Consider the following 26,055-nt stretch of genomic DNA (forward strand, 5'->3'; position numbering starts at 1 on the left):
AAATGTATATAAAAATATTTTATAAAACCACTATAGAACAATTGCATAAAAATTCTCCGAGTGATCACAGCTGAAAGATTTTCTCTCTGAAAGGTAGATCTGTCATTACTGAATGTACTAAATATATATGGTATACAAAAGATCATCTATGAGATCCACTGGAGAAAAAAGTGAAGGAGAAGCCATGATGTAGTTCATTTTGAATATGAGCAGATGAAACTTGCTATGCTCAATAGGTGGGCATCACACTTCACTCTGTTCACTGAATCTGCTGTAATTCTAAAATGAGAGAAACAGAAAAAAATGTATTATAATGTTTTCCTAGAATATAATGTAAAATTAGGTTATGATGGAGTGCTAGCTTGAAAATGCCACTAATATTTCAAAAAGTTATGTATGATTAAGATTAACTGCATTAAGTAATAGGCAAGTATCTTATCAATTTATAAACATAAAAATGAGAACAACACAACATTTTTGTTGGAGCACGTAGATAAGAGTATCTTTGCATTTCTGAACAGCAGCAGAGATGAAAATGGACCACAAAGCCCTCTTATCTCTACCTTTCTGACACTGGAAGACTATTTCCTGCTATATGGGGAAGCTGAAATGTGAATTGGGACAAATCACTTTCTGTTCGTCTCCAACTGCTTCCTGGTATTTTTTTCTCTCTCGTATTCTGCCATGTTAACACTCAAGAGTCCTACTGACCTCAGCACCTTAAAAAGGCACAGGAAGAGTACACAGACTGGTAGCTGCAGTGTGCTGCTGCTATTGCAGTCACCCTGCTTTTTCACTCCTGTCCACCTTATCTTCAGGTGTTCAACATAATGAATACATTAACATCCCTGAAGCACATACTGTGACTATTCTGAAGAAGCATCAGCAGTATATATATGTTCATAATTACATGTAAAATTTGAGGTTGCATGCAAGTCTTTCAGACTAAACTGCTAGGCCACTATGCAGAGTTTGACTTGCCTGACAGCTTGATAGAAAGAAGCAATCAGTTCCTTAAAAAGTTGGCTTTGAGTTTTAACTCCCCATTTTCACTATGAGCATTTGTCCTGGTCTATCCATGTCCCACTTCTATAAAATGGGAATGCTAGTACAAAACTATCTTACAAGAATGTTAGGCAAGCTAATAATGTCAGTATAAAATGCAGACATTTTATAACACAACAATCATTCTAATTCATCTAATCAGACCCAGACAAAACACACAATAGCCAACCCCATTATTTTTGCCCTGCAGTTACCATTTCAAGAAATTATTTTTTGTAGGACAACATAATGAAAAATGTTGAAAAGCGCTGAAGAGAACATGTTTTTCTGGTCAATTCACTAGACCAACTGTGCCAACTCACCTTAATCTGGATAAATCAATGGAAAGTGGTTTTGTCCATAGGCAATTCTGATTTAATTAGTTAAATACAAAGTGAAGAAAAGAAGCCAAACGACCAAACCGCAGACCATGATGATTTTAATTTCTCTTGGAGAAGGCTCTGAGCCAAGCTCTAGCTATGTTTCAATCATAAATAAAACCATGGGAAAGGACACTGCTTTTAATGGACACTCACTTGTACTGCCATGACAGTGGAAAAGGATCACATAGTTCAGGAGGCAAGTCCAAGTTTACAATCTTTTTAAAAAGGAATACAAGAATCATTGAGCAACTAAATAGATGCTCAAGCCTCCCTTTTCCCTCTTGCTGTCTTCTACCTCGTGCAATTCCCCTCTTTCCACCAGTGAGCCAACACAGCGTGCTACAGTGCAGGGCAGAGACAAGATTTCTAACTCAAACCAAACTGGCTGGGGATCCAGAACCATTTCAGTCAAACCAGTGCTGTGATTTGTGAAGCAGCTTCGAGCATCCCAGGCTGAGAAACAGGAGTGTAGTTTCAGTAATGCAGAACTGGCTGTGAGTTAATTTGTCTCACTGAGAGGCTGTGTTGGGTGTCTCTAGACGACATAAATCTTTCCAGTGGAGAATGAGTCCAGATTAAAGCACCACAACACAGCACCTCTGGATCTATCATAGAAGATCGAGATGTTGTTGCAAAAGGAGATGGGAAGAGAGTGCTAGCAGCAAAAAATGGAAAACTGCATTCTTCAGGCTGAGGACTAGTTGTAGATTACAGACAGATAAAAGATTTCTACATAACAGGTTCACTGGGTGAATAAGACTTTCCCAGACTTTAACAAAATGCTGTGAGCATCCAAGAAGCCTTCCAGGCTTCACCTACTCCTACTTGTCAGTCTTACCCTGTGAATCTGAATGGCATCAATTGCTGAAGAAATAGATTCAAAAAATACAGGATTTTCAGAGTCAAGATTTCCACCGTACTGCATTGCTTTTATCAAGGAACCTGCAATAAAACAAACACATGAGCACTGAGAAGGTAGTGAAGATATATAAACCATCATGTTAAAACTTTTACTGTAAACTGATACTTGCCTTTGCAGTGTGCTAGCAACACGTCGATGTATCTGTTTTTACAGTCCACATAAATCTATGTTCGAAAACAAGAAATTTTTTTTTTTAAAGCAGTTTAAAATACCAACAGAGAAGAAAGTTCACAAAAAGCCCATGTTCAAGGCAGGCAGAGCCCGGAGTGCTGCTGCAGCAGCTGTACTGCCAGCAGCCACCAGAGCGAGCCCTTCTATAATGCAAACATCACCAAGCCACATTGATTTCTTGCCACCTCTTCACAGTACTCTCCAGCTCTGCTGAGAATTAAAACTGAATTTGATTAATAATTTTGCAATTTCTGACTGTATGTTTAGGGGTATTATTTCCATTTCTCTTTCTTCAGCATGTTTTCCCATGTTGTTACCATATGCTTACTACCAGTCCACACAGACAGGACTCAGACCTAGGAAACTTTGAGACTTATATCAAAAAAGCACCATAATTATCATGCTGCATTCAGCAGTAAGTTGTTCTTTATTCTTTCTTTGAAAGTGTTCAACTCCCCAGAGACAAAATATTAGTAAGATAGAAAACAAAGCCAGAACAAAACAAAACAAAAAAAAAAAGTGAAAATAACTAAAAGCAGAGTAGGACATTTTTCTGCCAAATGGGAAATATCCAAAGCAGTTACTGCTTCAAAAAATGTTTAAATAATCCATGTGAAGTAGAAGAATTCTGAGAGAGGAGATTCAGTGGAAACCACATCAGAATATTCTATTTTTAACATAAAGCAAAAATCTTTCTCAGCTCCAAAATACTCCATCTCTGACATCAGTGACGATATTTTGGGAAGGAGTGTAACAAGGACATGTTGAGTGTCCTTGGTAGGAGGAGGGGTAACTTGGTTTTGGACCAACCGTTTGTCTTGTCCAGAGGCTGCACTACCAACCTGTGCCCTTCACAGCCCATGCCAGACTTACCTCTCGCAAATTTGTCAAAAGACTTCTTTGACATAATTTGTAATTTGGAGGTCTCTAAGGCCCTTTGAAAATCAATTTCACAAGTTTTTTGACTAATACAATATTGAATGCCCTATATTTCAAAGAGATCGCTAATAGTCACTCCCACTAACCTTATTTTTCCAGTTTTCTTTTTCATTATATCCCTGCTTATATGTGTAGTTTTAATTTAAAATATTTTAAGGCAGCACTTACTTCACTGTGCAATCACTGCAGTAAATTGAGAAAATTGTTAGGGCAACAAGAGGTCTGAGCCAAGACCCAAGTTCAAATCTAGTCCTTCATCATACTCAGAAAAATTATGCAAACCAAGTCTTCCATATCCACTTAACTCTGTACTCACTACACAACTTTTAAACTCCAGATCTGATGGAAGTGTAAGAAATTCTTTTGAACATAATTTTTTATCAACTATATAGAACTGCTTGTTATGTGGAACCATAGACTCATACAATTGTTTAGGTTGGAAAGGACCTTTAAGATCAACGTGGGGTTGTTGTGACCTGAGTGCAGGACCCAGCACTTTGCCTTGTTGAACCTCACACAGCTGGCCTTGGCCCATGATCCAGTCTGCCCAGACCCCTCTCAGAGCCTTCCTGCCCGCCAGCAGATCAACACTCCCACCCAGCTTGGTCTCATCTGCAAACTGACTGAGAGGGCACTCGATCCCCTTGTCCAAATCATCACCAAAGATATTAAACATGACTGGCCCCAAGGGAGCACCAGTTGTGGCCAGCCACCATCTGGACTTAGTTCCATTCACCGCAGTAACCAGTGACTGCTGAGTTTAGTCTTCTGGGAGCATTTTGGAACTCCTGCACTGCCTGAACCCAATCTGCAACATATGCTGCCCACAGGAGAAAGGATGGAGATCATGTTTTGACTTCTGGCTTAGCAGACAGTAGAATATACAGATAAAATCACAGAATTAAAGCTGAAATTTTAAAGTGGTAAATTTACTTGTCTCTACAACTGACATGGCAGGGTCAAATATGACCTAAACCAACTTAAAAAAAAAAAAAAGAAAGAAAAAAAAGAGGGAAAGTTACAAAACTCCTCTTCATTACATATAGATATATACATTTGCACTGTTACCCATAATATTTAGAAATATTTTAATGTAATTTTATATATAAACATGGTACAGTTTAATACCAAATCCGTGTTTGTCTTTTCTATGGGTGAAAGATTTATCCAGTGACATAGGCAGAGTGACTAGTCGTTGGCCCCAATAACTCATATGTATAATTATAACATATACAGAATGTTTCTAGTGTCATGAATACCTGAAGAAGCACGGAGACTCCAGTGTAGTCAAAGAAATTCAGTCCACTGCAGTCTAATATCAAAACACATCTCTCCCTGTGACATGGCTGCACCAACTCACCTACACATTTGATAAATTAAAACCTTTAATTAAAGGACAATACTCAAGAAATGGGTATAAGAATGATGATAGCTCAACAAAATAAGCCCAAACTATCACAATAAAATTTTTATCTTTATGTACTGGGGTATTAGGAAAGCAAGTGCCATATTTTGGAAGAACAAATGAAGAACCTTCAGGGCAATGGAAAGAAGTGATGACAGACAGAATATATTAATGGAGCTTTCTTTTAAGTTCTGATATGATACTGATTTCCATAGTCCCAAAACACCTGCCTATGGCTTAACTTAATATTCACCCATAAGGAAGAAATAGATGTAAAGTGGAGTATTTAATTTTCCTAAGGTTTTACTATGCTGGTTTTGCTTGGGTTATTTTCTAATACACAATTACATAATGATACTGGAGAAGAAAATTGTGTTGGTAAGATTTGCAAAGTTCTTATACTCATTCTTCAACCTCAGGCCATCTTGTGTTTAATCAAAACGTACTCTGTTCTAAATGCATCCTGAACTAGCACACAGATAAATGATTCCTGGCTTTCATAAAGGGAAAACTAGAAAATAATGCACATCATACATTGTGAATTTGCATTGTTCTGTGAACAAATGTTTGTTATCATAATGCACACAACTGAAAAAAAATATGAAGGAGAGGAATTCTGATTGTAAAGATGAGTTAAACTAAATGGCTTTGGCAGAGCAGAGGTAAAGATTTTAAACTGTTGAGGGGACTTGGAATTCCCCCATAATGCAAATTTATAATGATGGTAATTCCTTTCGGACAGTAGTCTGAGAGAAAAGACTTTTGGACTTGCACCTCCAAACATTTACTGTCTCTGTGCTGTGCAACATACATGAATAGATACATACAAACAAAAAGATAGGATTTTAGAGGGAGCCTCCTGAAAATTACTGTGATAGAAACCCAGAAAGGGTTCATGTGATCTCCCAGGCTCAGTGTAATAATTCCCTGCTGCATCCTGAATTGCAGTAGAGGCTGCCTGGCCTCTAAATGGGGGGATAGGTAAAGACCTGCACCCTCTTTGGATCAGTGGCATGAGCCAGAACAGCCATTTCATTTGCTGCTGATACAGACAATATTCCCCAAAGGGAGAAAGGAAAGATTCTGACAAAAACTTAAATTTCCATGTTTTCCTGGACAGCTCCCATAAGGCTTAAGGATTGTGTCCTCATGCTCACATCCTTGAAAATTCAAGCTCAGCATTTTGCTTTCCTCTTTAAAGGGATTTTTCTTTTTTCTCTGTTTGTTGTTGAAAAGACCCCATGAAGAATCACCATAGACTGGTTAATATAAGTAACAACAGTGTTTAAGTCCTCAAGGCAGACTTAGGCATTTGGAAAAGAGGTCTTGTGCTTTCTGTCACTTTTGTAATATGAGAAACCAGTTCATCTTCAAGATGACTGAAATATGTACTGGTAAGATATTTTCAAACATAATATTTTACAATATAGACAATAAAATACAATATAATCTTCAATAACCATTTTCATAGGTTGCTATACTACAGCAAAGCACTCTGTCACCCCCAAGTTAACTAAACACTGTAGTACCATAAAAATGTCCTGAGTCTAGTTAACAAATGCAAACATTCAGACAACAGCCTCCAAATCAGATTTTCTACAGTGGCCTTAATGCCTGTAAGTGTTTTAAATAAACACTGTTTTAATTCTGTCCACAATGAAGTCATCTGTATAAAGTATCCGCTGCAGAAGGTTGCTGCAGCTCTCCCATGGGAGTGTATGTGCTCTGGTTTGATTTAAGTGCTACAAAATGTGGAAAGAGTGAAGTTTCCAGCTTAATCCTTAATTGAAAGAAAACCTCTAAGGGTTTTTATTATATATTGTATTGATATACTGTATAATATTGGTGGTTATCATGTCACTAACAATTCAATTGACATTTTCTGAGATTTTCTCCTCTGTGGCTTTAAAGATCCCAAAGATTTAACATGGTTCTAATCTTACTTTTAGTTTTTCACACTAATATTCAACTCTGCATGCAAAAAAAAAAAAACAAAAAACCCCAAGACCAGAGCTTAGCAAAACAGTCTCTTCAGCCTGGTCTGAAGATTAGTCCAGGCAACAGTACGGGAAGTGTTTCCCCCACTATGTACCTGTCTCTTTACACACACACTCATTCCAGTGCAATAAGCAGGGACACAGACTCAGAGGATGGTTTGGGTTGGAAGGGACCTTAAATCATCTAGTTCCAACCCTCGTGTGATGGGCAATGAGACTTCCACTAGAACCTTCCACTCCTATGAAAAAGGCTTTTTTCAAGGGGCTCCCTGCTTTTGAAATCTTAAAAAGTCTGTCAAAACCAGAATGAATTACAGGACATAATAGGCCAAGGTTAGCATAATTTTAGACTGTTTAGCATTCATGCTTCATTGAATGTTTGGTCTAAGTGAAAATATTTATTTCCACAAAACTTGTGTGCACCTAGAAATATATAGAAAAATGTGGAACTGTTTTGCACACTTACATCCATCTTGCTTTTAACACCATTTGTAGATAATAAACTCACCATGGCAACTTCCATTGGAAAATGAACAGAGCAATGTGTTCTGCTCACACTGAAATAAAAGCAGCAAATTATTAACATACCAAGAAAAAACCAGTCCAACAGTCCATTGCACAGTAAAATCAATGCAATACATAAAAATTCTGTTTCTCAGTACCAAAGTTAACTCATTCTCTCCAAAATCATGTCCTATGCAACAGCCTGTTGGATATATAATATTTTCTGGTATAACTTTAGAAGAATACTGAGACACATCCTTAAACTGATATTTGAATTTCTTTTTAGCTGGCTCAACTTCTGTCAAGTTTGGATTCACTAGAAAGCATATTTTGGGCACAATGCTTTTGGAGAAGCAGGGGGTGGTTAAGAAGTGGTCAAAAGATGGGAAAAATGTCCTTGACAAGAAAAATTCTTGGCAGTGATTTTATAAGATTAACTTTTGATTAATTTTCTCCTTGCTGCAATCTCATCTGCTGTGCTAATATTTTAGTAAGAACATTTTTGATGAGTAAATTTATTAAGGAATTACATTTATCTGGATAATTTTTATAATAGTTATTTCAATATGCAAGCTCTCAGTAGAAACTTGAGTTAAAACCAGAAACAGAGCACAGAAACAAAAGTGAAACTGCATTTTTTTCACACCCATTATGTGCTACAGAAAGACATTTACTCAACAACAACAAAAAAATTTTTAAAAAAGCACAGTGTTTCAGGCAGCTATACTGCTGAGTGCCTTACAGAAGGGACAAAGGATAAAATCTCCTTTATAAGTAACATACAAATTAACTTATTAAATTGACTCAAATTAATTCCATGCAAATCCTAAGTAATTTCTCTCTGTTTGGAGTCTTTTTATCATACTAATCCAAATCAGTCAGCCTAGCAAAACCAAGGGAAAAAAGCATCCCATTTTCTGAGCTAAATTTCTGCCCATCCAAGCACAAATGGGTAGCACAACTCTTTGTCAAGGGGCAGCAGAGGTGGTAGACACATGTTGCTGTCTTAACAACCCATCCAAGACACAGCTGGGATTTTCTCAGCCCAGTTTGCCAAACTGGATGAAATTGTCTACAGTAAGCATTGTATCATATTGGAATGTCTTCATGGCACTGATAGAAAAATTATAATTTAACTTTTCCCTTTTAGGAAGTGTTGCAGGAAGTTGCAGTAGTTACGTGCAGATGAACTTGGAAAATACTATACTTACAGGGATATTCTCCAAAAATGTGATATACCTAATTTGTATACTGTTCATTTTTCTAATACAATCAGTGCAAAAGAGGAAAAAGAAGCAACACCATTGAGGGAAAAAGTAGCCACTTTCTTCCTAATTCTCTCAAAATTATTTATAGTTAGAAATGAAGTGTCCATCTCTCAAGGACTTATCTCCAGGAAAAAAAAAATCACATTTTATTCAAGCATATTTGTAGTTCATTGTTTTTCTAAAACCCTAGCTTTATATCAGCTGAGATTATGTAAATTCTTCTAGAAATTTTTGAGGTTTGGATCAGTGCTTTAATGTCTCTTGCAGGATCACATGCAGAAATAGAAGAGATCTTATTCTAAATGAATAATTTCTAATGTAACTTTATTATACCTGTTTCAGTATCTGATTGAATTCTCTAAGAAATGCGAGGAAAACAAACACAATCTTCAAGCCAGTCATGGTGATTACTGAAGTGTAAAGCACATCCCACCTTATTTACAATATCACATACCTGGCTGCTCATGCCATCCTTCTGGATTATCTTTAACAGGTCAGTGTGAAATTTTCTGGCATTCAAAAAGACTAACGGGCTGTTGACTGAAATTATTTTTACCTGTTTTAGTGATTCCTGGGGAATGAAATAAACATAATGCTGAAAAGTTCATCTTGGATTTGGAGAACAAACTCCAGACTCATTTCTTTAAAAAACTTTAAAATACCTGTAAATTAACCTAGGAGGAGCTTTTGATTGTGAGAATGATTTAAAAGATAATTCTATTGATCAGCCTTCACATGTAACTGAAGTAACAATGGATACACAAGTAATATATAATAAAAATTATCTATAATATTATTTAGCATGAAAAATGCATATACATTATGAGGCATAATACTAAGAACTATTAGCTAATAATTATAATATAGCACTTTATATTTCAGTTGGTGTGATCCCCAAGCATAGGCAAGGTAACATTTGCAGACAGGGAATATATTTTATTAGACAAACGCTTCTTGAAAAAAGTACACAAAGATTTAGGACAAACACTGCAGGTGGTTTGGGGAAAGCTGGCAGTATTCATCTTGGTCACCTGAAGATGACCTTAGTACAGAGATAGTTCTCCATGAAAATACTTAGTGGATCCAGATCAACCTTGAGTGGCACACTTAAAGCTTTACCAGCACATTTCTACAACCAACGCAACAATCTACACGAGAGTTCTCTGTTGCCCTTGAACCTGTCTGCACTTCACTAAATAAGCTACAGCCAGCTTACCAGCACCTTCAGTGTAGCTGTGTAGCTCAAAACATAAATGTTACACAGCAGAACAATTTTGGAAGGACACCAGATAATGTTCAGAAACCCCCAGGTACAAGTGGGAGATACTTCGCATGAAACAAGTGCTATTTCTCTCACTCTCAAGGTGTACATATAAAACATCTTCAAAAGCCAGCAAGAAAATTAATATTTATATATAAATATATTGGACAGCAGCAAGACATACTTAAAGACTGGTTTTGTAGGGAAACTTCTGTAGAAGTTGCTTCTACTGAACTCCCAATCTTCCACAGGTGGTATGACAGTGGAAGCAAAAATCAAGAATTTGCAAGAGAATATAGGCCAAAAAATACTATTTTTCTTCCGAACAAAAGTCATGTAACAAGGTCACAGTCAAACACAAGTAAGTGGAGCTAACACAGACCATTTTTTAGGTAGTTAAAAATTGTTTGGGATTGCAATGAAGATATGCAGTTTTCCCAACAGACTTTCAAGCAAAACAGAAATCGAGCCACAAACCACACAAACTAGCTCCTTATTGTAGACCGCTGTTCAGACTTCTGGGAATGAGATGATCTCTCAGACACCACCACAGTGACCATGAAATAAAGGAAACATTTCAAACATCCTGAACTGAGGCAAAGAACCCAGGACTATGTGTAGGGACTTTGCGCAATTTACCTATGGATGTCATTGCAGTAAATACCACAGTTGAGTTTTGCCACAGTCAGACAGGTGGCAAAACTCAACTGGCAGTTAAAATGTCTCAGTTTGTATGGAATAGAGTTCAAAGATAAAGTATGGTATATGCTTGAATGGAGAAATGCTCTGACATCCCACAGATTCCCACCAAAATTATGTGCTGTGCACAGCTTGCTGTGGAGACAAGTGGACACTTCAGTGCCATGGCAAAATAGAAGATAAAAGATAAGAAAAAAAGGAAGACTGATGTGCAAAGATCAAATCCTGTGATGATCAAGCTTCCATAAGTACAAGGTCCAAAACTTGAAAGGCTCAAACCATAAGGCCAGATCAAACAGATGGCAGACTTGGGTATAATTTTTGTCCACAGTGGACAAGGTCAACTGTGCCTAAATTTGACCAGCCAGTTATTCCTGACTCTGGTTTGACTCTTTGCTAACAAGAACTGTTCAGAGAAAAATGAACTTCCTCTTTCTCGTGTCCTTGCTAAGAAAGCAGGAAATTTATCTCAGGTGTCTGTTCCTGCCACCACTCGGAAGGCCCGGGGCAACTGCCCTGTGCACTCTGCACAGCACTGACTCTGCTCGGTACGAGGTCAGTGCCAGTGAAATCCTGGGATGAAATGTGTTTCACATAAGCTTCTAAATACCCTTTGATTTTGTCCACATTAAAGTGTCTTTTCTCTTATTGATGAAATAACCCCTATAAATCCACAGATCTTAATGGCAGGGTAGATCATTAAGCTTGCATATTTTCATGTTTAAAAGTCTTGTTGTTTATGTCTAATCTGTTACTTACCAGAGAAACTTGGATCAGCCTAACATTCATACATTAAAAATTACCCTAAATGCCTGCTGCAACCCAGTGACTCCAAATTCAATTAAAGGCATATTTTCCTTCTTTGTTTTGTGTAATAGCTCTTGAGCAATTTGCTTCTCTAACATAATGTTATTTTCCCCACTGTCTGCAGACACTAGTTTGTTATTAGGTTACTGGCATTAATCTTAGTGAATTAGGAGGAAAAAAAGCAGGGGACCAGTAAGCTTAAAAAAAAAAATGTATAGGCATTTGTACAAAGTGCTTCATGAACCAATATGAAAAATAGCAGGCAAATCAAATTTTGGTTACCCATCTCTGACAGAGTTACTCCAACATTTTTATTGGAATGAAAAGTGATATAATAATTGATAGCTGGTCCAGCCTCAACAACAGCGTTTTTAATTCACATTTCAGAGTCCTCCCCATTCTTATGTACCTTTCACATTCCAACATTTCTCAGTGTGCCAAAACAGTGAATGTCCTTGAGCCCTTGGAAATTTGGATTTTTAGCCCAAGATAGCTCTGACTGAAGACGTTTGCCAGAAATAATAATTCTTTAAAGAAGATCTGCTTAATGGTGAAGCACGAACTGCTGAGCATGTAGTTTACTGATACATAAGACCCTTCATTAGCACTAAGAAGGGAAAAAGGACATAGGAGAAACTGCCACAGTGGAGAAGGCAGGATGTCCTGGTGATGGGGCTCTGTGCTGAAAGGACACATGGTTCTACTTGTGTCTTGGCTGCTGACCTACCATTTCTTCTTGGAGGAGGGAGTTCACCTCACCTCTGTGGGTCATTACCCTTCTCTTCTTACCACAGACCTGAGCAAAAAGCAACTTTGATGATAATTGTAATGAAAATAACCAAAAGAATCTGACTGGTTGGTTTAAGTTTGTAAGAAGCCAAATTTAAAAGACCCAGTCTTTGGGAGAGATTCTTCCATCCATTTTTCATGTGCACAGGGTGATGAAATTAGTGAAGCAGTCTGTGACAATTTTGTGGTGCAGCCCCTCTTTGCCCAGCCTTGTGGTGTCCTCTGGGACAATCTGGTCACAAGGGGTTGGTGAGAGAAATGGTTTCAGAAAAGAGATTGAGGATGATAAAAATACCGAAGGACTTTCAGGAAAAGTGATAATAGTACAGAGACTGCTATTTGCTGCTCAGATTGCCCTTGCCATTCCTGGCAAGATATTTCCTTAAATTTAGGAATTAGGAAATGTTGAGAAAGAGGAATTCATAACTAAAAATGACAAATAAACTAAGATAGATAAATCTAAGAGGACTTGCCTAACTTCACTTTGCAGACAAGCAGCAGAACCATGAAAATATTCCAGTTTCTGATGGCGATCTCTAATATTATTACATTATCCTGGCATTAGATTTCAAGTGGTCATATCCTAAAAGAATTCCCTTGATTCCCCAATTACCATCTGGTAACTAACTAGAGAAAACAAACAAATCTGAATTAGTGAAACACACACACAAACAAAAAGTTAAAAAATAAATTAACTTACACAATTATCTTCTGCTTTGTATTTATATTCCACTTCTTTCATATTTTTCAAATTCAGTGTCTTTGCTCTGTAATCAGTATATAGAGAAAAATCTGTACATTTAATCATTAGTAGTCTTGAGCAGAAACAAAAAGACACACACCCCAAGCTACAGTTTAAAGGTCCAACAATGCAATCTATATTTTTGTGATTACAGACCTTATCTTTTCTGATAATCATTCTCTTAAAGAGAAAAAATCTCATTTTAAAATTGTGAGATCACTTTGAAAATATTAATAATTAAATTCTCTTGTGAAGAATATCTTAATTTTAATTTTCACTTGCTGGCCAGAGCTACTTTCAAGTCAAGGTATCTCATATATAATCTATATATTCAAAAGTAAAGTTTAATTATTTTTTACCTGCAAAATCATACTGTAAGGAAAGGGAAAATAAATATGTAGAACAGCTGTGGGTCATGAAAAACAAAGATATTTTATTTGTCATTGAAATTGACACATCTTTTCACGATGAAGCAGAACATTGCACTCTAGCTATCAAAATGGGAGACTTACTGGAAAGCACCAGTATTCCTATGCTCTCTACAGAGAGAAAAGAGAAAATTGCCTTGGAAAGGGAGCTCAGTGTTAGGATCTTCTAATTCAACATGTCATTTACAGGAGCACATTTAACTGCAGAAGACTATGGAACTATCTATCCTCTGAGACAGATGCACCAATATACAAGGAGCATTTGCAGGTATTGGGGCCAGATAAATGAGCCTTACAAACATCAGCTGTTCTTTCATCTTTGCATAAATGAAGCTGTAGCTGCTGCTGGTTTTAATACAGTCTGATACATAGCATGTACCACATCCAGTACTCTGACATCTGAACAGAAACTTTACAATAAATAATCTATGGTGTTTTCCGTGCTTCACTTCTGCTAACACTTCTGCTCATGACTGCACGGCTCACTACACCTTATCTTGTTAACCCCATCTGTGCCGTGCCAGCTGTAAGGCTGCTATCTTGTTCAATGCCTTTAGATGGTATGGACAATCGTGTGCTGCTTCACTGAAGAACACAGAGATCACTGGGAAGAGTTATTTACATTAATAAGTGCAGCTTCAGACTGAGGTCTCCTCTAGATCAGGCTCTTTTGTGTTAGATATCCATCCCTTTCTGTTGTTGGAGAGCCTCTAACATCCAGGCTCAGGACAAAAACATGAAAACTTGCCTTTTACTTTATTACAGAATTTAGCAGAATTTTAGTTTGCTGAATAGCACAATGCTGTCACAAAAGTTGATTCAAGCAGAAGCAATCTCCCATCATTTTTAACAGCTTTGAAATTTTGAACTATTTCCATGCTGGTTCTTTAACTTATTCTATGAGAATAAAGCTGTGCACAAATGTGTAACATCATTAACTTTAACAAGCATTTAATCAAGCTGTCTATATTCTGCTTAATTTCAGTGGGATTCAGTGTTCATGCAAACAACTGCATGCAAGCAGCAAGTCATTTCCAGGACTGGTGAGCTGTGAATTAATTCTGTAGCACAAATCAATCATGAACCTCAGCTATATTTCCCTTTACTCCTGATCCAAAGTAGCAACTGTAATACATTTTAAAAAATCCCAAAAAACAACTTCTGATGGCTCTAGTTTATTTGTCCTGACTTTTCTAAGTCATGCACAGAACTTACACTTTTTGTTAGACATTAGAATAGTTGTACAGTTATGTTTCATTAATCTATATTAGCAGTGCAGTTGTCAACTACCAATTCCTGTGCAACATGGTAACTAGGAGTTATAAAGGCTCTTAGTTACTAAAGCTTTCCAGACATACTTTTTCCTTAAGGAGCAAATAAATATCTAATGGAAAAAATATTATTAATCTTCCAGTTGATTTTATGGTACCTTCGCATAATGAATCCTACAGATGTGTAATAATAAGAACAATCACAAAACAATGCCATTTTATAAAATGTTTTAGAGATTCCTTAGTCTATGGTAAATGGACAGATGTGACTTTTACTTTTGAATTGTCTTATCTTGCAATTTTCTGCAACTAAAACCCTGAAGTTGAGTTGTTAAATTTAGTATACCGTATGTCTATCCTGACTGTGAAGCAATATGCAGAATGAATACATAATGAAGTGCTAATGGAACATTTCAATAAATTGTTTCTTACCTGGGAAAGCGGAAAATCACGATTACTATAGTGCAGACAACGCCATACAACAGTCCCACGTTAGCAGCAAAGCAAATTGTAAACACATAGGTACTAACCCAGATGCTCTTTAAGGGGGGGAGCAAAAAGAAGTGATTAGTTTCAAATTTTATAGCAATGTGCGTTTTATGAATCAGAAATAAAGATTTTTAAAACTAAGAGAGTTTCTCAGATGTGAACATTTGGATCTTTGAACTGGCAAATACTGAAGACTGAATTAGCAATTAAAGTAATGCCTCCCCATGGGGGGACCACATGCAGCATGGCACAACTCTTCCCAGTGCTCACAGAGGTTCCTTCCAGGGTTACTTAAAATAGCATTTGTACTTCTGCTAACAGCTTAAGTCAGAATAAACTCAGTTGCTTTGGAAAACCTGTATTTTTTTTTTTCACATTACAAATTCTCACCTTCCTCATTACATAGATTTTAAATTCTCCTTTTCTTTCTCATAAAGAGATCTCCTAATGAGGTCACATACAGAGAGCTTTTCTTCCACTAATCATATACTTATATGGGAATTATGATTGGCAAGAAGGCTGATTAAAAGTGGCATTTATCAGAGTACAGTTGACTAAAACAACTCTGTTACAAATAAAAATTACTGGGGAATTAATTCCTTCCAATGGAAATGGTGAGATTTCATATTATTTCCGCATCTTTAAATATTTGATTACTAAAACTTTGGATTAATTTTAAATACAAATTTTAAAAATACTCAGAAGCATATCTGAAAGTAAAGTCACTTTAAAAAAACATTAAAAAAACTTTACAAAACTCACATTTAAATTTTTCCTTAATTATTTTCTTACCAGAAATGATCACTTTTCTTTCCATACTACAATTATGTGTACAGCTAAGAGACATGCAGATTTTACAATTAAAAGAAAAGTACAAATACTAGATTTCTTATACCAACGTAATTGGTATAATAAAGCACATCTTTCTTTCCTTGAGGCAGCCTTAAGCAAAGACTGCCACCTAATCTTTATATAAAAGGTGTTAAAAAAGAATGGAAAGTATTTTCATTCCTCTGGATATACTGATCCCCACAGGTGCACGTTTCAAGAATTACAGTGCTGCTTGTTCATGTTTGCAGAATAACAGATCACATTACAATGGAACAGTCATTTTTAAGATTATCTTTTCTGATGCTTTCACTTAACTCACAAAAGCCAGAGACAATAGAATACTTTCAGCCCAACCACAGGGATTTTGCTTGAGCAGATTTCAGAAATGTTATTTTATGAATCATTAAGTGTAATTCATACCATACTAACTTGTGCTTCACAGAGGACAGAGTGTTACGTGACTTGGTCAAGAAACCTTTTCCTCCCTCATTTTCAAGATTCCTAACTACTGCAAAAGACTTTTCTGTTTCTTCAACAGGAGGGCTGCTAGGTAAGGAGGTAGTTCATTCTCTGGAACTGTCCTTAATCACTAGTTGTATTTTAACATGACATCTTACACGAATTGTTGTGCATATATTTGCAAAGACCACCTTTATGAGCAACAGATATTGAGGTCTGATTAATGAATAAGAAAGTAATGCTAAGATTTATAAATCCAATATACATTTATAAAGAAGCTCACCTGGATGTGAAAATGCTAACAGAACTACTAAAAACCTGAAAATCAGTGAGATCAAGAATTAGACTATCTTAATAAGGCTGAACCCTTGACAACACCTGAATCCACTCCAGTGCAATCCAGCTCAGCTGCAGACCTGAACCTCATCACATCTGACTAAATCACTGCTGCAGACCTGCAAAATTCTTATGTCTCAGAAAAAAACAGCGTAAAAACCGCAATACAAAGTCTGCATAGGAAGAATCAAAGCCAGAAATATTTAAGTACTGCTGACTACTGAGAAAGGTAGTTAGGTGCCTCTCCAGCAGCCTAGTATCTTACATCTTAACTGTAATCAGAGACTGCCATTGTTGTAGAGGCTGAGCCAAAACAATCATACTCTCATTAATCAACCACCCTTTCAGTGCTTTGTATTGGCCTGGAAGCAGTTCTTCTTTAATTAAACTTGTAGAAAGAAGTTATGTTGATCTGATAGACCTTTTTTTTTTTCTAATTCGTGGGTTATTGCAAAGTTCAACATAGAAGTGATAAAAATGTCAATGTTTTCCTTGGCAGCTTACATCAATATGGTTATTGCATACTCCAGGACAGATAGAATCTAATCAATCTTCAAATCTTAGCAATAATGTGTTATAGGCACATGTTAATATCAAAAATCAAAACAAAATCCACCTTCAAAGTACTGTACTAATTTAAAGAAAAACTCTAAAGAGGGAGAAAAGAAACAAGCAGAAGAAATAGATTTATGTCAACTTCTGTATGTATCAGAAAATATCAGAAGCACTGAGAGGTACAGTGACTGTGTAGCAGCTGCCTCCTCTAGACTTTGCATTTCATAGAGTCTAATCATCCACCATTGATGACAGTCTAAAATCGGTACTTGGTAGGAAAAAAATGATGTAAACAAGTTGCAGAATACTTCCGGAACCTATGACTAGACAATGCAATGCTAAGGTATGGTGATAAGTGTCTCTGTACCAGCTTGAAGCCAGATTATGCACTTGCCTTGTTTCATTGCAAACAGAGGAGATGATCAGCTATTGCCTGAATGGAAAGGGCTTCTCACACGTAACTATCTGCAACACCGCTGTCTAGTTTCCTACCATAATCAATGGGTTTGGTTATCAGAATGAATCAAATTGAGGATGCAGTTCATCTAACTCCTACCTGATTGTGCTGTTGCTTATTGGAGGAAGAGATGAGCATGTCTCAGCTGACCAGTTCTGTGCTATCTATAATGTGAGGCTGTGATGAGCTGCTCAAAGAGGCCCTCCAGTATATAGGCAAAAGAAGAATCCCATTAAAGTCCTACTCATTCCAAAACTCTCTCAGCAGAAGATGCTGGAGTCCTGGAGGAGGCTCTGGCTCAGAGGACTGAGTGGCGTGGCCATGCTCCCAAATCCTTCTGCAGACAATGTGTGCATTCATCCTCAGCACACCCTTCATCAAAACTTGGCATTCAAGTGATGCCCACCACAGCCATAGAGCAAGAACTGCCTAATGCACTCAGGGACATGGTTTAGAAGTAGACTTGGCAGTGTTGGGTTAACAGTTGGATTAGATGGTCTTTAAAGGTCTTTCCCAACCTAAATGACCTTAAATGATACTAAAGTGGTATGGTAGTTCTTTGATACCAACTACAGCGCAGGTGATATAACTCACACTAGCATATTCACTAATGGAAGAAAAATAGAAAATCTCCCCAGAATGCCATAAAATAGAGTCATTGATGTAAAATTATTCTCACAGAAGAGATGGTTTCCTACTTTGTAGAAAACCGTTTATATAGGAGAGCCCTGAGACCTCTCAGAGCCCTTTCATGAATCAGGGCCCATGTGTGATGAACAAATTTAAAAGGCCATCTTCCTCCTGAGGACAGTATCTGAAGAAGTTCTAAAAAACCACAAGAAAATGCACTAATGAGCTCCAAATTTCAAGGAGGACCCTTTCTAGGGCCTCTCCTCTAAATATTTTGACAAAATAGATCGACAGGGTATTGGATATGTGTCCCAGTAATTCACAATGGCAAGATCTTGGAGGATACTTGTCAAAAATGAGACCCTCATTGTTGAATCTACTTTAATTGCTGAATTAATAGCATTCCTTACATCCTTTAATATTAATATATGTGCATACTATTACAATTCATGCATCCATAACTACATCTCATCACAACACCATGTTGGGAATGTGTAATTTTTACCATAAATTCTGGCCATTCTTCCTGCTTTAAAAGTCAGGCATGCAACCTGGCTTTGTCTCAGCTGTGATCATTTTCTGGTCAAGACATATGCGTAACTTTAAAATGTTTTTTTATCTTTAAATGCCAGAGTATTTCATTGCTGAACTTCTCAAATCCCAGCTATATAATTAACTCATGAAAATGATCCTTATTCCATTATAATTTTTCACTTAGAGCATCACCTTCTAAAATATTTTCCCCCCATCTTTGGTTACTTTCAAGTAAAACTGTTAGCAGCAAAGACAACATTTTTCTTCAGCAGTCCATTGCCAGGCAGTAATTTTTGCCTGTCCTAAAAAGCAGCTTATCTGCGATCCTGAGCCTTAAAATCAAAAGTTAACAAGAACTGCACTGGTCTTTTTAGTAATACTAGGAGAGTATCACCAGCAGTGTCAAGCTGGAGAATAAAAACAGCAAGTTAGTCAGGTTGGCCTGCATAAGAAATTAGGCTTGCAGGAAGGACAAGGAAATCATCTTTTCACCTGAGGACTTGAGAAGTGAGATGTATTTACAGACAAGGCCATATTAGCTTCCCAGGTGTTCTCAAAAAAAGCAGAAAAAAAGATCAAGAAAAATTACTCTCAGTTATGCATATAACATATATAGTGGAGCAATGCAATTATTAATCTGAGATTGTTGAAGTCATCCAGCCAAGGTGTAGGGACTGACAGAAGACCTTAACTGAAGCAGGAGACATTTGATGTTCAAATGGTAGGAAAGAAACCTCTGGAATAAGGACAATGGGGTGGTAGCTGAAAAGTGATTGAATGTGATTTGAGAGGCAGGATGTAAATCTGAATGAAAAAGTGACCCATGGCTGAAAGAAGAGATTTCATAGAAACACAGAATATCCTGTGATTCAAGGAACCAATTAATTTCCTCAGCTCCAACTGCTGAATGATATAATACCTTCTATATTTAAAAGGATTATGTTTATAGAGAACTAATCAACAAATAAATATTATTCATCCCATTTGTGTCTAATGAGATGCTTAAAGAAGTGTACAAGTGAACAAGGTACAAACTCCATAATATTCCATTTCCATGCACAATCATTTGTCAGACCTATAACCAGAACAAACCTGACTTCAATGCTACATGACACACACCCTTCAAAGAATCAGTTCCAGAAAGGACAACTGCTAATTATTTCCAAATGTTTTGCTAGGGTTTCTATCTTCAAAACACTTTGGATAACCGGGGTGATGGAATGATTCATTTCTGGTGTTCTGTCAGTCACTGGGGTGAATCCTTTCAGGCCAAAATAACACCAGTGTAGTTACACAAATCACTGGCCTTGGTGGGGCTCCTCAGAGCAGGCAGCAATGCAAGATCAATGTTTATAGCCTTACTTTAAACTATGCTATTTAAGGCAAGATGATTTATCCTGTCAAGCTAAGGACTGATGGTAAAACTACTTGAAGATAAATCATTGCTCAAGTATGTTTAGTCAAAAAGATGAACCCAGCAAACTCCCCCGTTCTATAACCTCTCTTAGAAATGATGACAGATGTCAGAGATGTAATAACTAACTGCTCACACAACCTTTTCTGCCAAAATCAGAAAAGCAAAAATCAGTCAGATTAGTCTATCTGTGAAGACATGTCAAATCTAGTGAGATTCCAGAATATCCTGCTGGAAAATGTCACTACTTATTATCTCAATAAACGGATGAAGAAGATATATCTGTCTCCCATAACTACCAGTGTTTTTAAGTCCATTGTTCCCAAAATAATTCTTGGTCCACATCATCCATAATTTCTGTCATTGGCAATAGGGGTTAAACTGAAGATCAAATACAAAATATTTTCATAATTTTACTGCTGGAGGAAAAAAATATTTCAGGAAAGACAGAGCTTTTCTTCTGGCTAATACAAAAGAAACCCCTCCAAATAAGTTTTCTGAACCTTTAGCTTTCTGCAACCAAGTGCAAAAAATCTCACAGTCAAACTTGATGTTGTTTACTCAGCTCTGTTTCCCATACTAAAACCTTGTACTCTAATAAAAAAAAGAAAAGTTTTATTCTTTCTAGTCTTAACCATTACTGCTATAGAATACTAAGTAACTGGTGGATTCAAAGTCAAATATTAACTCCAGTCACCTGTATTTCCCACCACAGAAAAGGACTATTTGGCCAAAATACATTTCTGAAAATTGTTAACACAAGCATACATCAGCATGTATGTATTTATGTAAGTGCTTAGAAATTTTGGTTCCATTGATTGGCCATTACACCCAAAATCTCCCACAGAAGAAAAATCCAGGAGTCTTTTTACACATGGATTCATCTTTACTATTTGCTTGGAATTCTGTGCAAATTCTCTCAGACTATTTCGATTTTGCATTAAACTAGATTTTCATACTATGTCTCTTTTCACCTATCTACTTTTTCTGATGTATTCCTTCTCTCATAGTGCAGAATCTTTCACTGTGTTCAAACAGTAGATAGAATAGATTTCTGCAAAATCTGAAAGAGTTAAGGCAATTTACCTACAGCACCCCTCAATATTTATCTTTCTGCATCACTAATGTTTCCAGTCCTGTTTGACCTGTGTATTCATTCCCTCTTCCCAGAGGACAATGATACCAAAATCTCTTCCATAATGCTACAATAGCAAAAGCATGTTAAACAGATAGAAAAGACATAAAAATTAGACACATACTTGCTCATATTAACTTGATCTCTATGCACATCTCTAGCATCAGGTTTGATTCTTTATCATTTGTTAAATTGTTATTTTTTAATACAACTGATATTACAGATGCTGTTATTCTGAGCTGATAGAGCACAAAAAAGTACGACTAATAATATCTTGCACTTATTTCTTCTAGGACCACAGAATGGTTTAGTTAACAGATGTTTGCCAAATGGTCTCAGGAAAACCTCCTTAGATTAAGTTTTACTTACCCAGTCTATTTTATCCACATTCCAATATTTTTTTAAGTCCCGGAACTGCATTAGCATCCCCTTCAAGCCCACAACAATAATGCTTGCTAACACACACTGCAAAGACATAAACACAAAAGCCATTTGCAGAGTTGTTAGTGAAAACAAATGCTGTTTCTTTAATTTAGCAGTCAATATCATAATTAAATTATAAAAAGAACTGGTAGGTGTTTAGAAAATGGGATAAGCACAGGTGTCCTTGTGATGGCTGCCAACAGCAACAACCACCCTGTCCCCTTTTTTTAATGTGAAGGCAATCTACAGGCTACCTAATTGAGAGAAAAATGACAGAAACCTCAGGACTACTCAAGACTCTTCCATGCATCACCAGACCAAATACATCCTGCCACAGTCTGAAGGACTCAAAAGCAAGTCATCACTCAACTTCTGTGCAGTGAAGAATTACAACTCACTCACTTCCTTTCCTTCCCCTAGAGAAGGCCTCTAGGGCAAAGGTCCATTAATTTTGAAGCAAAAAAAATTTTTTTGTTGTTCTTTGACTTAGGAAGAATGAGGAGATGGATGAAGAAATCATCTAGAGCCAAAAAGAGTGGAGTACAAACTGATGGACTTACAGTGCATAGACGGGGCTGAAAAAGCATATTAGAAGAGAAATAAATTATCAAGAAAGCAAAAACCAAAAAGTATTTTTAAAATATGGGCAGAAAAGCCTACAGGAAACTGGTCAAAATGTACATATAATCCATATGAAAACAAATTAAAGTAGGGAAGAAGTATGGCAAAAAACCCAGGACATATTGTGCACCCTTCTTCAAGTGTCCTTACTTTGCATGGTTAAAATAAGCTATAAAAGGATCTGTGTTTGAAAAGTGAGAACTTTCATGACACCATGTAGACAATAGCACAAAACAATTTTAAAAAATAGTTGAGTTAAAACTTCGTGTACATACATGGCAGAATTGTGGATAATTTTGGCACTGTATTTAGCAGCTTTGACATGCCTGTAGTTAAAATTAACTATTAATTTGTAATACCAAAAGCTAGATATAGCTTATGTGAAAAGATACCACACTGCTTTAAAGAGTCTTAGCATAGATATATTCCATGACAGAGGTATAAGAATACTTTATAATCTTTTTGTAATTAAGCTTATATCACTATCTAAAATAATTTTTGTCAAATTTATTTGAAAAGCAAAATTGTATATCATATTCATATCTGGAGAAATATAATGAATCTACCACACTTTTCCAGTTTACAAATCCACAGCAACCCAGGTGTATATTTTTCATAAACTACATGCCAAAAGTAAGTAGTTTACTTTAGTTTTACTTCTATATGCTTACTTGATAGCCTATATGTGTAACTATATATGTTTAAAATCTATATGTCTTATGCTGTCACCTCTGTACTTCATGATTTTCAGATTTATCATGTCCTTACTATTCTTTTGGCCACTGAAATTAAATAGAGCTGTTTTAAATGTTGCACTGTCTTATCCTGCAAGAAACTATCATTAGAAAATGTTTGACATCTTAATCTTTAAAAAGGTTAAGTACCATACCATAGGAAGCCAGTACAGCAGAGGTCCAATTGTGTAGATCACCCCAAGAATTAATACACAAGAGATAAGGCAAGCCACCTAAAACAATAAACAAGAGTTGCAGATCATTCAGTCTAACAACAACAAAAACAACAACAGAAATTGTGAAAAAGATTAATTTTAAAGTATTGTAGACAAAGTCAAGAATCAGATGTTGAAGATGTTAGCTATTAATGAATCTGTGGATTGCAGGTGCATATAATTTCAATTTTAATCTCTGATTATTACCTTTAATCAACTACAGCGATAACATAGTGAGAGATCTCAACATCTGTGCTTGACCCTGCTGCCAGCACACTGACACAGACCAGAGCATCACTTACACATTTGGGTATTAAATGGAACGTGTGGTGTAATATCTCATCCCAGAAGTTTCTCAGCACCCACTGTCATTCTGCAACTTATTTATAGCCTTGCACCCTATGTTTTACTAAATAACAGATCTGTCATAGCACTAAGCAAGAATTATGTATGCTATCATTTTTTCTACAAGAGAAGACTTCTAACTTCTTTTGTTGGGATTAACACTAAAAGAAAACTATTTTTAAATGAGAAACCACTAACAATTTTATTTTAATATCAGTGTATTTACTTAAGAAAATGTAGGTGCCATTGAAAATAGATATTAAAGATTATAACTAATCAAAGTAATATAAATTTAAAAAAATATATGGTCTAATAATTATACATGTCCTCACAGTATATATGGTATTAATCTGATGAAAATGACAGTAAAATTGCACTGTCCTATTCCGCTGTGAGTGCTCACTGAGTACTTCTGGTCTTATAAATATACAGTTCAGATTCACAGAAGGTTTTTGACGATAAGTAGACAGATGCTCACTTTATTTTTATATTGATAATATGTTTCTTTACTAAAATAATTAGGTTTCATTTTAAGAGACAAGTTGTTAAAAACAAAACCAGACAAGTTGTTAAAACACTAGAAAATTAAAGTCATGGTGTACTTAAAAATACCATCAAGAAGGATAGACAGAGTGTTTACATAAAAAGGGACAGAAAATCTGCTGGTAAAGTCACAAGGAACTTTTCCCTCTTACTGCCTTCATAAAGAGCAAGAAAAAAAGTGTTGATTCTATTTGAAGAATGGTCCATGACAGAGTTCCTCACTTCTCTTTTCTCCCAGGAAAATATATCACTGAGGAACAAATGACAAAACTGCAATCCAGGTATAGCCATTTGAGAAAAAAGGGCTGCTCTGTGCCCCTGAAAGGCTTTTTGCATTTCTTCCATGTGCTATGCCAAACTGACTTCCCTCAAAGTTAAGGAAAGGATTCTTTTTGCCTATAACCTGACCAATATTGATAAGTGATGATCTTGTCATCTCCTCATTCTGTCTGGACAGCCACAAAGGAGAGCATTAAGCTGATGTGTTGCTTTCCAAGAAGGCAGGGGAGAGATTGTTATGCCTGATAATATGCTCTCATAGTGCTAACTCATAGCCACACTCTTAACTTTTAGACACAGGCACTGCTATACTGTGAAACTGGTGGATAAACCAAGCAGATTTTTATTGTGTGTTTGCTGTCTTGAAATAAAATTATAGGTTTGGTGGTTTTTTTTAATTTTGTGTATTGAGTAACCTTTTACCAGGGTCTTTCCCTACCTGTACCAGAACCAAAGTGCTCAAGTACCCCATATGCCTCAAGGTTATAGGTCTGCAGGTTACCTCAAATCTTCCATGGAAAACTGCATGATGCAGTCCAACTGCAAATTGTACAATCAGTACATTAACCGACTACAGAAAAGAATGTCTGTGAGGATGACAGCTCATTGTATGATATAAAATTCAACTAAAATACATGAAATAACTAATAGCCAAGTGGTAGCTAAAATATTTGCATATAAATACTTTTCAAGATTATTATTTGATTATTCATTATGATTAAGTGAGTTCAGAGTACTCTGTAGGCTAATTAGTAATTATTTAACATGTAGATTATTGGAGTAAAGCCCTGTATAATTCCTTAATATTGTGGCATCTGCATGAGAAATAATTGCAAGGCATGGTTGAGGAGAAACTACCTATGGATTGTGTTTAGTCTTGTACCTCATGAACTTTTTCCTTGCAGCTAATGTCCTTTATACAAGACAAGGCAAGAGAAACACCTATAAAATGAAATTAGAATCATTGAATCATAGAACTGTTGAGATTAAAAGAGACCTTTAAGGTCATCAAGTTAAACCATCAACCCAGCACCACCACCACCATGTTCCTCATTAAACCATGTCCTCAAGTGCCATATTCACACAATGTTTGAAAACTTCCCGGGATGGTGACTCTGACGTTACTCTGGGCAGTGCTTTACAACCCTTTCTGTGAAAAAAAAATCCTGATATCTAGTCTAAACCTTCCCTAGATCAGCCTGTTGGTGTTTCCTCTTGTCCTGTCACTTGTTACCTGGGAGAATAGCAATGACCTCCAAAGGACATGACGTTGATCGGGCAGGCTGCCACTGAAGGGGCCCTGAGTTTCAGAGGAAGAGGCAATGCTCTGGGGGTGCCCCAGGTGGTTTGTCACCTCTCATGCTCACAAGCCCAGTTTGGACAGATGACAGGCTGACAGGGTCACAGTTGTCATTCTCAGCGATT

The 26,055-nt window shown here is 36.5% G+C and overlaps 1 protein-coding gene across 1 annotated transcript in view; it reads right to left on the reverse strand.

Annotated features, from left to right (window-relative positions):
• Positions 1-243: 243 nt before the first annotated feature.
• The window catches only part of SLC26A7 (solute carrier family 26 member 7), a 63,504-nt gene continuing 37,692 nt past the window's right edge, over positions 244-26,055 (reverse strand). Inside the window, exons 9-18 of the mRNA XM_041464477.1 lie at positions 23,404-23,481; positions 21,840-21,935; positions 15,063-15,169; positions 12,890-12,956; positions 9,088-9,204; positions 7,370-7,418; positions 4,719-4,819; positions 2,459-2,513; positions 2,266-2,369; positions 244-279 (exon numbers count right to left, since the gene is read on the reverse strand). Of these exons, the coding sequence (XP_041320411.1) occupies positions 244-279; positions 2,266-2,369; positions 2,459-2,513; positions 4,719-4,819; positions 7,370-7,418; positions 9,088-9,204; positions 12,890-12,956; positions 15,063-15,169; positions 21,840-21,935; positions 23,404-23,481 (810 nt within the window). The remainder of the gene's footprint in view (positions 280-2,265; positions 2,370-2,458; positions 2,514-4,718; positions 4,820-7,369; positions 7,419-9,087; positions 9,205-12,889; positions 12,957-15,062; positions 15,170-21,839; positions 21,936-23,403; positions 23,482-26,055) is intronic.

The sequence above is a fragment of the Pyrgilauda ruficollis genome, unplaced genomic scaffold (genome assembly GCF_017590135.1).
Source record: "Pyrgilauda ruficollis isolate IOZ18807 unplaced genomic scaffold, ASM1759013v1 scaffold18, whole genome shotgun sequence".
In the NCBI taxonomy this organism is placed as follows: Eukaryota; Metazoa; Chordata; class Aves; order Passeriformes; family Passeridae; genus Pyrgilauda; species Pyrgilauda ruficollis.